General features: G+C 46.1%; 1 protein-coding gene across 2 annotated transcripts in view; it reads left to right on the top strand.

Annotated features, from left to right (window-relative positions):
• The window catches only part of LOC137533986 (nuclear distribution protein nudE-like 1-B), a 115,421-nt gene that overhangs the window by 86,942 nt on the left and 15,180 nt on the right, over nucleotides 1-13,299 (top strand). For both annotated transcript variants that reach the window (XM_068255313.1, XM_068255312.1), the window contains exon 5: nucleotides 1,313-1,413. In XM_068255313.1, coding sequence (XP_068111414.1) covers nucleotides 1,313-1,413 — 101 coding nt within the window. The remainder of the gene's footprint in view (nucleotides 1-1,312; nucleotides 1,414-13,299) is intronic.

The raw sequence follows: 13,299 nt of genomic DNA, 5'->3' as shown, positions 1-13,299 counted from the left end.
CCTGGTCACCTCCTCTACCGGGAACATACGTGGCATCCGTATAATCATCATCATCATCCTCCTGCCCAGCTTCGCTTTCCTCAGACACCACCTCAACTGCACCAACTTTAGGTAGTTCATCATCCCCCTCCTCACACGTTACGTCCATACTATCACCACCGAACTCAGACGTATGAGGTGGTGTACCTGCGCCTTCTTCTTGTTGTTGCAGTAGTAGCTGTGAATCAGTGATTTCACCACCACCACCAAATAACTCCTGCGAAGTGTCAAATGCAGCAGATGTGGTGCTTGTTGTAGTGCTGGTGGCTGTGGGAGATGAGTTGTTCTGTGTTAAATACTTAACCACGTCCTCACAATTTTGGGAAGTGATGACACGTGCCTTCTTCTGAGCACTGTATTTTGGGACAGGTCCGCACGAAATCACAGCTACACCACCTCGCACAGACCTGCCGGTGCCTGGTGGCCTACCTCTGGGTCTGCCTCTACCTCTTCCTCTACCTGGTTTGTCCATTTTGTCCATCTCGGGGGGATGCTAGGTATATGCAGTGAGGTGGGTTTACTCAACACAAAGCTAGGTATATGCAGTGATGAGGTGGGTTAGGTAAACACAACAGGTACTGGGTATATGCAGTACTGGGTAGTACAATGTGCAGCTCCCTGTCACACACACAGGTAGTCACTAAATGTGCTGGGCTGCTGGCAGTGGCACACACACTATGAATTAGCAAGGCTGTGCATGCAACAAAAGTGTCAGTTTGACACACAGAAAAAAAAGTACAGGATGAGCTCTGAAAAGAGCTGTTGAGGGGTGCTATAAAAGCAATAATAATCAGCCAGGAACAAGCTAAGCAGCCAAGAACCTAACTAATCTGTCCCTAGAAGAACAAGTCTGCAGCAGCTGTCCCTAGTCTGTCTCTAGCAGGCACACGAGTGAGGCTAATGGCCGCCGGAGCCTGCCTTATATAAGGGGGGGTGGGGCTCCAGGGCTTAGTATAGCCTGAATGGCTACAATGTGCCTGCTGACTGTGATGCAGAGGGTCAAAGTTGACCCTCATAGTGCATTATGGGGCGAATCGAACTTCCGCAAAAGTTCGCCTGGTGCAGGCGAACGCGAACCCCCAAAGTTCGCCTGGAACCGTTCGCCGGCGAACCGTTCGCTACAACTCTACTCACAAGTAGTTGGGTGTTTTTGTGTGTCTGCAGTCCTGCATAGCAGTGTGCTGATAGGTGCATTACTCATGTTTTACCACTAGGAGGCTCCAGAGCTCTCATCGGCTCAGTGCAGTGATAATAGTCCTGCTTTGTTTTGCAGAGTGGATGTTGGAGTTACTGCTGGAAATTATTATACAGGATAAATCCTCCTCGCCTGATCTCTTCCACCTGGCCTTCAAATTCCTCTTTATCATTTCTAAGGTAAGTCAGACAAACCCTGGCCTGGGAAAGCTCTCTGAAGGCCGGTGACACTGATATAGACTGTAGAGTATCGTACCATGTCAGCCAGCAGTAAAAGCAAGAAGATTTGAATCAGAATGATTCTAATTACAGTGCGGCCCATAATTATTCATACCCCTGACAAATGTTGACTTAAAGTTACTTTTATTCAACCAGCAAGTCATTTTTTTGATGCAAAAAGATATAGATGTCTCCCAAAAGATAAGACAATGTACAAGAGGCATTATTGTGTGTGTGTGGGGGGGGGGGGGGGGGGGATAGTTTCTCAGCTTTTATTCACATTTGAGCAAAAAGTGTCCAGTCCAAAATTATTCATACCCTTCTCAATAAGCAATAGAAAAGCCTCCATTGGCTAATACAGCAATTAAACGCTTCCTATAATTGCAGACCAGCTTTTTGCATGTCTCCACAGGTATTTTTGCCCATTCATCTTTAGCAATTCGCTCCAAATCTTTCAGGTTGGAGGGTCTTCTTGCCATCACCCTGATCTTTAGCTCCCTCCACAGATTCTCAATTAGATTCAAGTCAGGACTGTGGCTGGGCCACTTCAAAACGTTAATGTTGTTGTCTGCTAACCATCTCTTCAGCACTTTTGCTTTGTGTTTTGGGTCATTAAGTTTATCTGCAGACTGTCTGATGTTGTCGTTGAGAATCCTCATGTAATTGTTTTTTTTCATGGTGCCGTTTACTGTGATTAGGTTCCCTGGTCCATTGGCTGAAAAACACCCCCAAAGCATTAGGTTCCCACCACCATGTTTGCCAGTGGGGATGGTGTTCTTTGGGTTGAAGGATTCTTTTGTTATGCCAAATGAAGGAAACATCATTGTGACCTAACAATTTAATTTTTGTTTCATCAGACCATAACACAGAAGACCAGAAGTCTTTTCTTTGTCCAGATGAGCATTTGCAAAGGCCAAGCGAGCTTTTGTGTGCCTTATCTGGAGAAGTGGCGTCCTCCTTGGTCTGCATCTGTGGAACCCAGCAGTGTGCAGTGTCTGTTGGATTGTCTGCCTTGAGACATTGCTACCAGAAGTGCCCAGATTCCCCAGGATGGCTCTGGTGGTGATCCTTGGATTTTTTTTTGACCTCTCTCACTATCCTGGACAGCACAGGTGTCACTTTTGGCTTCCGACCACGTCCTCTGAGATTTTCTACAGTGCAGAACATCTTTTTAATACTACTTTGCACTGTAGCCACTGGAACTTGAAAACCTTTAGAAATGGCCTTGTAGCTTGTAGCTGCAGGTCCTTACTGAGTTCCTTAGTCTTAGTTATGACTTTCCACAAACCAACTGCAGAGAGCTGCTTTTTTTCACCTGTTGAGTTGATTAACCTTCCTGGCGGTAAGCCCGAGCTGAGCTCGGGCTATGCCGCGCAGGAAGATATCTCAGCCCCTGGTGGGGCGATTTGCACACTTTAAACTGCTGTACGCGCAGCTAGCACTTTGCTAGCCGCGCGTACAGCTCGATCGCCGCCACTCTGCGGCGATCGCCCGCACGCAGCGGCACAAGAGGGCCCCCCCACCAGAGCCCTGCGCTGCCCGGACCAATGAGTTCCGGGCAGCGCTATGGGCTGGATCGGAGACGTCTGACGTCAGGACGTCGGCTGACGTCCATGACGTCATTCCGATCGTCGCCATGGCGACAGGAGAAGCCACACAGGGGAGCGCGTTATATACGCGTTCCCCTGTTTGCTTTTGATGCCGGCGACGATCGCACTAGAGGGACACATGCGCCCTCTAGTGGTGTTTCATGTAGCTACCACTCTGGTAGCTTTACATGAAACAAAAAAAAAAAAATTAAAAAAAAAGGATTTTTGCCTAAGTGGCAAAAAAAATTAACCGCCAGGAGGGTTAAAACAGCTGTTCCCAATTAATCAGGGTAATTAGGAAGCTTTAGAACAGCTTGGACTATTTGGAATGGTACTGAACTTTGGATTTCCCCACAGTCTGTGACAATTTGTAAAGGGTATGAATATTTTTGGACTGGACACTTTTTGCTTAAATGTAAATAAAAGCTGAGAATTTTTATTTTTTTCCCCTCCACAATAATGCTTCTTGCACATCATCTTCTCTTTTGGGAGAAACCTATGTCATTTTCCAAAAGTAACTTTGTCAAAATTTGCCAGGGGTATGAATAATTATGGGCAGCACTGTATTGGCAGCCGATCGATGGCCCAGAGGGTTGCATTGAATCGAATGGTGCAACACTGCATTTTAATCGGATTTCAATAGATTTAATTCTGAAATCTATTGAAATTTGATTCCTACTGTGTGGCACACATCAGATACATTCCTGTCAGATTTGACCTGATAGGCATCTGACAGAAATCTATCTGATGGTCGAATCTGCTGCAATTCTATAGGTGTATGGCCACCTTTAGACATTGGCTGATCAGCCTTCTTCAGAATTTATTGCAGGAACACAGTTATTATTTTTTTCCTTTTTAAGTTAGCCAATAAATGGTATCGTCCTCATTTATAACTGATGTAGACAGTAATTGTGATTTCTGGTGATTTGTTGCCCATACACCACTCAATGTTCCTGCTTGATCAACCATTCAATCATTTTATCGAATCAGAGGAGAATAGATTATTTTCCATTCTGCTTGATTGATGGAATTTGACCGATGTATTGTCAAATCAACTCAATCGGGCAAGATGGAAAATATTGGTCGACCGCAATGGAATCTGCTAACGTTCACATGATTTCAATACATAAATAGGATTTTTGGTATTGGAGCAAGGAGGCAACACATGGTTCAGCTTGATTAGTGAAGGAGAATCATATAAGATCTTGCTTGTAGTGTGTGGGGACCTAGTAAATCGACTTTCCATCAACCACACTGTAGTTGATTACTTGATGGAAACTCGAGTAATGTATGGGTACCTTAAAGTGAACACGAGGTGAGTGATATGGAGACACACCCAGTTGAAGCTCGCAGAGGGCGGGTGCAACGTGTCAGTGGGCGGGGCTACACCCAGTGGAAGTCTGGTGGAGCACTCCCCTTACAGCATATGGCTTGTCTGTTGCCATTGTGGACCGTGTGAACACGGATGGATCTGCGGATCTCTCTTGGACTATAGAGACATTGCCAGACCCTATTTACCCCGTGTTACATCCAGCAGGGCAAGTTGTCCGCAGGAGTGAAGTCCTGGATGTCCCAGTAGAAGATTTATGCGGCAACAATCCCTTGGGACCTGGTGAGACAGTACCTGTATGGCTTGGTAGTAAACAGGCATTTTCGTGCAGGCACTCCACAGCAGATGTGCCTGAGTGACACTGAGTGTGTGAATGCTGGTACCGGCAAGGGGAGTGAGTGTATGGTATGTGCTGTGTACTGGTTTATGTGGAGCGCTCTACCTTTCATTTTAAATGGTTTTATATGTGTATTTTGGACATTGTGATACTGAATTCCCAATAAAGTTCGCTTTTTGTATTTTTGCGTATCGCAGAGTGATGGCACCTTTATTTGCATAGTACTTAAATGGTGTTTTGGTAGCCGTCATTCCTGCAAGCATTGCAGTGTGTGGGTGCATTACTTGTGGTTGAGCACGTGCATTTTTACTAATTTTCTAGAGTGATATGGAGGCTGCCATATTTCCTTTTAAAGGATTCTGGAGCCCAACGTCCTGTTATTAAAAAACGTTGTTGTGTAGGTGGGATGGTGTCATACTTTACTCACCGCTCCCTCTGTTTCAAGCTGCGTGGCTCCATTTCCCCCGTTTCAAACCCCCATTGCAGCTCCCGACCAGAGTGTCCAGTATGGAAATACTGCCCCGTGCATGTGCAGTATTTCCTTTCTTCTGTCCTGTGAACGTGCTCCTCCGTCTTCCCTACTGCAGAGGGCTGTGAAGCGCGCAGATGCCTGCAGGATGGGAGCGAGTGGGCGTGACTAGGAAAGATGGAGGAGCGTGTTCACAGGGCAGAAGAAAGGAAATACTGCACATCGGGTATTTCCACCTATCTCCGTACAGTTTGCCGCAACAGCGCCCCCACTGGAGCCAGGAAAGGTAAATAAATTGGCATTTGTCGGGGGAGGATTCCGGGACACTTCGGGGGAGCCAGCGCTGGACTGCCTGCTGCTACAGCAAAGGGGGAAGCCTCATTGGGACCCTGAGGCTTCCCCCCCCCCTACTGAGGTGAGTACCCCCAGGGGACTTTTTTTTGTTTGTTTGTTTGTTACTGAGTCTCTTTAAGCAATACCAGTTGCCTGTCCTGCTGATCCTCTGCCTTTAAAGGGGAACTGAAGAGAGAGGTATACAGAGGCTGCCATATTTATTTCCTTTTAATCAATACTAGTTGCCTGGCAGCCCTGCTGGTCTATTTCTCTGCAGTAGTATCTGAATAACACCAGGAACAAGCATGCAGCTAGTCTTGTCAGATCTGACTTTAAAGTCTGAAACACCTGATCTGCTGCATGCTTGTTCAGGGGCTATGGCTAATAGTATTAGAGGCAGAGGATCAGCAGGGCTGCCAGGCAACTGGTATTGCTTAAAAGGAAATAAACATGGCAGCCTCCATATACCTCTCTCTTCAGTTCCCCTTTAATGCTTTTAGCCACAGAACCTGAACAAGCATGCAGCAGATCAGGTGTTTGATATGATTGTCAGATCTGACAAGATTAGCTGTATGCTCCTTCCTGGTGTGATTCAGACACTACTGCAGCCACATAGCTCAGCAGGGCTGCCAGGCAACTGGCACTGATTAACAAGAAACAAATGTGGCAGCCTCCATATCACTCTCACCTCAGGTTCACTTTAAGACCTGACAATAAGATGCATGATTTTTTTTTTAGAAAGGTCGCAATATAAGCTCAACCCCAAAAATAAGCCCAGTTTGCAATGTCCTTGTGGTCACAGGAATACGCAGCATACATTGCGCACACAGTAAATAATAATTTGATTAGAGATGAGCGAAGTCATGGCTGGCAGTTTTGTGAACTTTTCATGGAACTTCCATCGGTTGTCAAGGATCTCATAAATCTGTTTATCTAAACTGGGGATTTCAATTAGACAAAACGTAAAAGTGAAACTATAAATCACGTATTTTGATCAATATTAAGGGCTAAAATTGAAACATTTCGCTTTGAGTTACAGTTTACGGCTAAAAGGATTTTTCTTGCTTTGATGCGGCTACATGGGGAAAAAATTTAGATTATTGTATCGGTGCACGAGCAAGGCAGGGAGTGCACGTGTTGTTGGGATTTTAGGTTTTTCATGCATTTTCTTCATTTTACAATTGTGTTTTCCACACGTGGTTTTCAGTGGATTCTTTTATTACAGCATAATCTTGTTATAATTCGGGTATAGTAAACTACCTCCCCAGGTCCCGGCCAATCTCCATTATAAGTCAATGGGAGCAACGCCTGGTATAGTAAACTGATATAATAAAACTTCTGTTACAGTAAACCTGTTTTTTGGCCCCTACATGATGCTGTCTCTGGATATAGTAAACAGTGGGCGGTGCATGTATCATATGTCAGTGTGACACCCATGGTCTGCTGCTCTCTTCAGTCTGGTGCTTCAAGGCACGTGTTGCAAGTCCCACCCCCGGAGGTATCTGAGCCACTCACAGGAAGCGAGTGGCTGCCTCTATTCAGTAACTGCTGCAATTTTTAAGGAGCCATGGATACTGTACCAGCAATTTGTCCAGCCAGGCTATGCAGCCCTAAAAATCTGGGCACTTTCAGTAACTTCCATTCTGTTGGTGCCTGCGGTAGCCAAATTCCTGTGCGGGGCCCTCGCGGCACCCAGAGAGTGCACAGTAAATTTGGTGTGGCTGTGACTTACGGTTTGCCAGATATGGCCTTTTCTCCCAGACTACTTAGCACCACATGTTGGACAGTCTCCTGCTCCGAACATTGTGGGAACAGTTTGGGATGGGCCCCTTCCTATTCTGATAGGTCTATGCACTAGTGCCTGTAGCATGGTCCATAAAGACATGGATGACTGGCCTGCATGAAGTCCTGATCTTAACCCCACAGAGAGCACCTTTGGGATGAAGTAGGGACTGTGAGCCTTGCCGCCTTATCCAACATCAATGCATGTGCATTAAATGATTGTTATATAATTAATAATTGCAGTATTTGTATAGCGCCTTTCTCCTGTCGGACTCAAAGTGCTTGCGAGGCAGCCACTAGAGCGCACTCAGTAGGCAGTAGCAGTGTTAACCACTTGAGGACCGTGGGCTTTAACCCCCTTAAGGACCAGGCACTTTTTTTCCATTCAGACCACTGCAGCTTTCATGGTTTATTGCTTGCTCATGCAACTTACCACCTAAATGAATTTTGGCTCCTTTTCTTGTCACTAATAAAGCTTTCTTTTGGTGCTATTTGATTGCTGCTGCAATTTTTACTTTTTATTATATTCATCAAAAAAGACATGCATTTTTGCAAAAAAATGTTTGTTTTTTTTACTTTCTGTGCTGACATTTTTCAAATAAAGTAAAATTTCTGTATACATGCAGCGCGAAAAATGTGGACAAACATGTTTTTGATGAAAAAAACCCCATTCAGCCTATATTTATTGGTTTGCGTAAAAGTTATCGCATTTACAAACTATGGTGCAAAAAGTGAATTTTGCCATTTTCAAGCATCTATGACTTTTCTGACCCCCTGTCATGTTTCATGAGGGGCTAGAATTCCAGGATAGTATAAATACCCCCCCAAATGACCCCATTTTGGAAAGAAGACATCCCAAAGTATTCACTGAGAGGCATAGTGAGTTCATAGAAATTATTTTTTGTCACAAGTAAGCGGAAAATGACACTTTGTGACAAAAAAAAAAACAAAAAAAAAAAAAAAGTTTCCATTTCTTCTAACTTGCGACAAAAAAAAATGAAATCTGCCACGGACTCACCATGCCCCTCTCTGAATACCTTGAAGTGTCTACTTTCCAAAATGGGGTCATTTGTGGGATGTGTTTACTGTCCTGGCATTTTGGGGGTTGCCTAATTGTAAGCACCCCTGTAAAGCCTAAAGGTGCTCATTGGACTTTGGACCCCTTAGCGCAGTTCGGCTGCAAAAAAGTGCCACACGTGGTATTGCCGTACTCAGGAGAAGGAGTACAATGTGTTTTGAGGTGTATTTTTACACATACCCATGCTGGGTGGGAGAAATATCTCTGTAAATGACAATTTTTTGATTTACACACAATTGTCCATTTACAGAGAGATTTCTCCCACCCAGCATGGGTATGTGTAAAAATACACACCAAAACACATTGTACTACTTCTCCCGAGTACGGCGATACCACATGTGTGGCACTTGCACCCTAACTGTGCTAAGGGGCCCAAAGTCCAATGAGTACCTTTAGGATTTCACAGGTCATTTTGCGGAATTTGATTTCCAGACTACTCCTCACGGTTTAGGGACCCTAAAATGCCAGGGCAGTATAGGAACTCTGCAAATGACCCCATTTTAGAAAGAAGACACCCCAAGGTATTCCGTTAGGAGTATGGTGAGTTCATAGAAGATTTTATTTTTGTCACAAGTTAGCGGAAATTGATTTGTATTGTTTTTTTTCACAGTGTCACTTTCCGCTAACTTGTGACAAAAAATAAAATCTTCTATAACCGTGAGGAGTAGTCTTGAAACCAACAATGTCGCAAAATGACCTGTGAAATCCTAAAGGTACTCATTGGACTTTGGGCCCCTTAGCGCACTTAGGGTGTAAAAAAAGTGCCACACATGTGGTACCGCCGTACTCAGGAGAAGTAGTATAATGTGTTTTGGGGTGTATTTTTACACATACCCATGCTGGGTGGGAGAAATATCTCTGGAAATGGCAATCTTTTGATTTTTTTTTTTTTTACACACAATTGTCCATTTAGCGAGAGATTTCTCCCACTCAGCATGGGTATGTGTACAAATACACCCCAAAACACATTATACTACTTCTCCTGAGTACGGCGATGCCACATGTGACACTTTTTTGCAGCCTAGGTGCACTAAGGGGCCCAACGTCCTATTCACAGGTCATATTGAGGCATTTGTTTTGTAGACTACTCCTCACGGTTTAGGGCCCCTAAAATGCCAGGGCAGTATAGGAACCCCACAAGTGACCCCATTTTAGAAAGAAGACACCCCAAGGTATTCCGTTAGGAGTATGGTGAGTTCATAGAAGATTTTATTTTTTGTCACAAGTTAGTGAAAAATGACACTTTGTGAAAAAAAAACAATAAAAATCAATTTCCGCTAACTGTTGACAAAAAATAAAATCTTCTATGAACTCGTCATACACCTAACAGAATACCTTGGGGTGTTTTTTTTTTTTTTTCTAAAATGGGGTCACTTTTGGGGTTCCTATACCGCCCTGGCATTTTACGGGCCCAAAACCGTGAGTAGTCTGGAAACCAAATGTCTCAAAATGACTTTTCAGGGGTATAAGCATCTGAAAATTTTGATGACACGTGGTCTATGAGGGAGCGAATTTTGTGGAACCGGTCATAAGCAGGGTGGCCTTTTAGATGACAGGTTGTATTGGGCCTGATCTGATGGATAGGAGTGCTAGGGGGTGACAGGAGGTGATTGATGGGTGTCTCAGGGGGTGGTTAGAGGGGAAAATAGATGCAATCAATGCACTGGGGAGGTGATCGGAAGGGGGTCTGAGGGGGATCTGAGGGTTTGACCGAGTGATCAGGAGCCCACATGGGGCAAATTAGGGCCTGATCTGATGGGTAGGTGTGCTAGGGGGTGACAGGAGGTGATTGATGGGTGTCTCAAGGTGTGATTAGAGGGGGGAATAGATGCAAGCAATGCACTGGCGAGGTGATCAGGGCTGGGGTCTGAGGGCGTTCTGAGGGTATGGGCGGGTGATTGAATGCCCTAGGGGCAGATAGGGGTCTAATCTGATGGGTAGCAGTGACGGGGTGATTGATGGGTAATTAGTGGGTGTTTGGAGGAGAGAACAGATGTAAGCACTGCACTTGGGAGGTGATCTGATGTCGGATCTGCGGGCGATCTATTGGTGTGGGTGGGTGATCAGATTGCCCGCAAGGGGCAGGTTAGGGGCTGATTGATGGGTGATTGACAGGTGATCAGGGGGAAAGATGCATACAGTATATGGGTGGGGGGGGGTCTGGGGAGAATCTGAGGGGTGGGGGGGTGATCAGGAGGGAGCCGGGGGCAGGGGGGGGGGATAAAAAAAAATAGCGTTGACAGATAGTGACAGGGAGTGATTGATGGGTGATTGGGTGCAAACAGTGGTCTTGGGGGTGGGCGGGGGGGGAGGGTCTGAGGGGTGCTGTGGGCGATCAGGGGGCAGGGGGGGGGAAATCAGTGTGCTTGGTGCAGACTAGGGTGGCTGCAGCCTGCCCTGGTGGTCCCTCGGACACTGGGACCACCAGGGCAGGAGGCAGCCTGTATAATACACTTTGTAAACATTACAAAGTGTATTATACACTTTGTATGCGGCGATCGTCGGGTTAACATCCCGCCGGCGCTTCCGTATGGCCGGCGGGATGTTGCGGCAGGTGAGCGGAGACAGGCGCCGGCGGAGGACCGCGTCACGGATGACGCGATCGCTCCGCCCATGCCCCTACAAGGACCGCCGCCATTTGTCAATACGGCGGTCCTTGCGGGGTCCACTTCCCGGCCGCCAATTGTCAATACGGCGGTCGGGAAGTGGTTAAGGAGCCTTGCCCAAGAAACTCCTTACTGAAATAGGTGCTGGCTTACTGAACAGGCAGAGCTGAGATTTGAACCCAGTGTCAGAGGCAGAGCCCTTAACCATTACACTATCCAGCCACTGCCAATTAAAATATAAAAAAACTTTGAATTAAAAACAGGGTGGCATTTAAGTTTACTTGTGTGTAAAGGCAGTCAACAGCTCAACACATTTTGTGATCATTGGGTGTTTTCCTTTTGCGGTCAAATCTCTATAATTACTAGAGATGGCTGCATGTGAATCTTGCAGTAAATTAGCTTTGAGGTACCATCGAAGTCCTCAACCCATCAGAAGTTCCAAGAGTCATTGCAGCTGATTGTTCTATGTTGCACGGCCAAGTAGAATCTGCTTCTTTATTTACACAGGTTTGCTTGCACTACCTGCATACCCATATAGAGATGGCCTGAACCTCCACTTTTCGGTTCGCGAACCTCCTGCGAAAGTTCGGTTCGTTCGAACTTTCGCGAACCACAATAGACTTCAATGGGGAAGCAAACTTTGAAAACTAGAAAAAATTATGATGGCCACAAAAGTGATGGAAAAGATGTTTCAAGGGGTCTAACACCTGGAGGGAGGCATGGCAAAGTGGGATACACGCCAAAAGTCCCGGGGAAAAATCTGGATTTGACGCAAAGCATTGTTTTAAGGGCAGAAATCACATTGAATGCTAAATTGCAGGCCTAAAGTGCTCTCAAACATCTTGCATGTGTATACATCAATCGGAGTGTAATTCGAGTACTGCTTCACACTGACACACCAAACTCACTGTGTAACGCACCGCAAACAGCTGTTTGCGTAGTTACGACCATGCTAGACTGATGCGCACCATGGCGAGAGTGCAGGCTGTGGCAGTTTTCAAGCCCATATGGTCATCGGGCTGAGGTAGCTGAATGACAGAACAGTGACTGTCCAGCTGATCAAATTTGGTGTGCCCACAATGAAGCAACGACCTTATCTTTGGTGTGCCACCCCCGAGACACTCATATAGCCTGCGGTCATTGCTTCATTGTGATACGCAAGCCCCTTCACCGCGGCAAGGTAATGATCACGAAGGGGAATGGACACATGTACATGCCTTTTTGTTTTGTTGTTGCAGCTGCAGTGCAGCCAGAAAAATTAGGCAGGCATGTACACGCATCAGAAAAATTAGCAGCGGCCTTAAAAATTCAGGAATCCGCCGGAGTCCTGGACCCTGTTGGTGGTGGCGGAGAAGGCAAGCGGCCTGCTGGCAGAGATGCTATGTGTGGGGACTGACTTAGTCTTCCGGGATCCATGCCTCATTCATTTTGATAAAGGTCAGGTACTGAACACTTTTGTGACTTAGGCGACTTCTCTTCTCAGTGACAATGGCTCCAGCTGTGCTGAAGGTCCTTTCTGACAGGACACTTGAGGCAGGGCAAGACAAAAGTTGGATGGCAAATTGGGCCAGCTCTGGCCACAGGTCAAGCCTCTTAGGAACCCATGTGGGATCCGTATCATCATAATCATCCTGCCCAGCTTCGCTTGCCTGATACCTCTAAAACTGCACCAACAGCAGGTACTTCATCATCATCCTCCTCCTCCTCACACATTTCGTCCATACTGTCACCTAACTCACACATATGAGGTGGTGTAACTTGCTTAGCGCCTTCATCTTGTTGTTGCAGTAGTGGCTGTGAATCAGTGATTTCACCACCAAATAACTCCTGCGAAGTGTCAAATGCAGCGGATGTGGTGCTTGTAGTAGCGCTGGTGGTTGCGGAAGATGAGGTGTTTTGTGTTAAATGGTCAACCACGTCCTGACAATCTTGGGAGTTGATGGCACGTGCCTTCTTCTGAGCACTGTACTTTGGGCCGGGGCCGCATGAAATCGCATCAACATGACCTCGCACAGACCTGCCGGGTGGCCTTCCTCTAGGTCTGCCTCTACCTCTTCCTCTACCTGTTTTGTCCATATCTGGGGGGATGAAGTGAAAGGTATGCACTTACTTGACTAATACAATGTGCAGTTAACAGGTATGCACGGAGTGGTATATCACACTGCGTGCAGTCACGTAGGTAGGTGTATATCACACTGCGTGCACTCACAAAGGTATGTGGGTTCACTGAACACAACAGGTAGGTATATGCAGTAGAGAGTATTACAATGTGTGCACCTGTCTAACACACACAGGTAGTCACTGAATGTGCTGGGCCTGGCTG

Source organism: Hyperolius riggenbachi, chromosome 10, assembly GCF_040937935.1.
Source record: "Hyperolius riggenbachi isolate aHypRig1 chromosome 10, aHypRig1.pri, whole genome shotgun sequence".
Classification (NCBI taxonomy): Eukaryota; Metazoa; Chordata; class Amphibia; order Anura; family Hyperoliidae; genus Hyperolius; species Hyperolius riggenbachi.
This window is presented reverse-complemented; position numbering and strand designations above follow the sequence as displayed.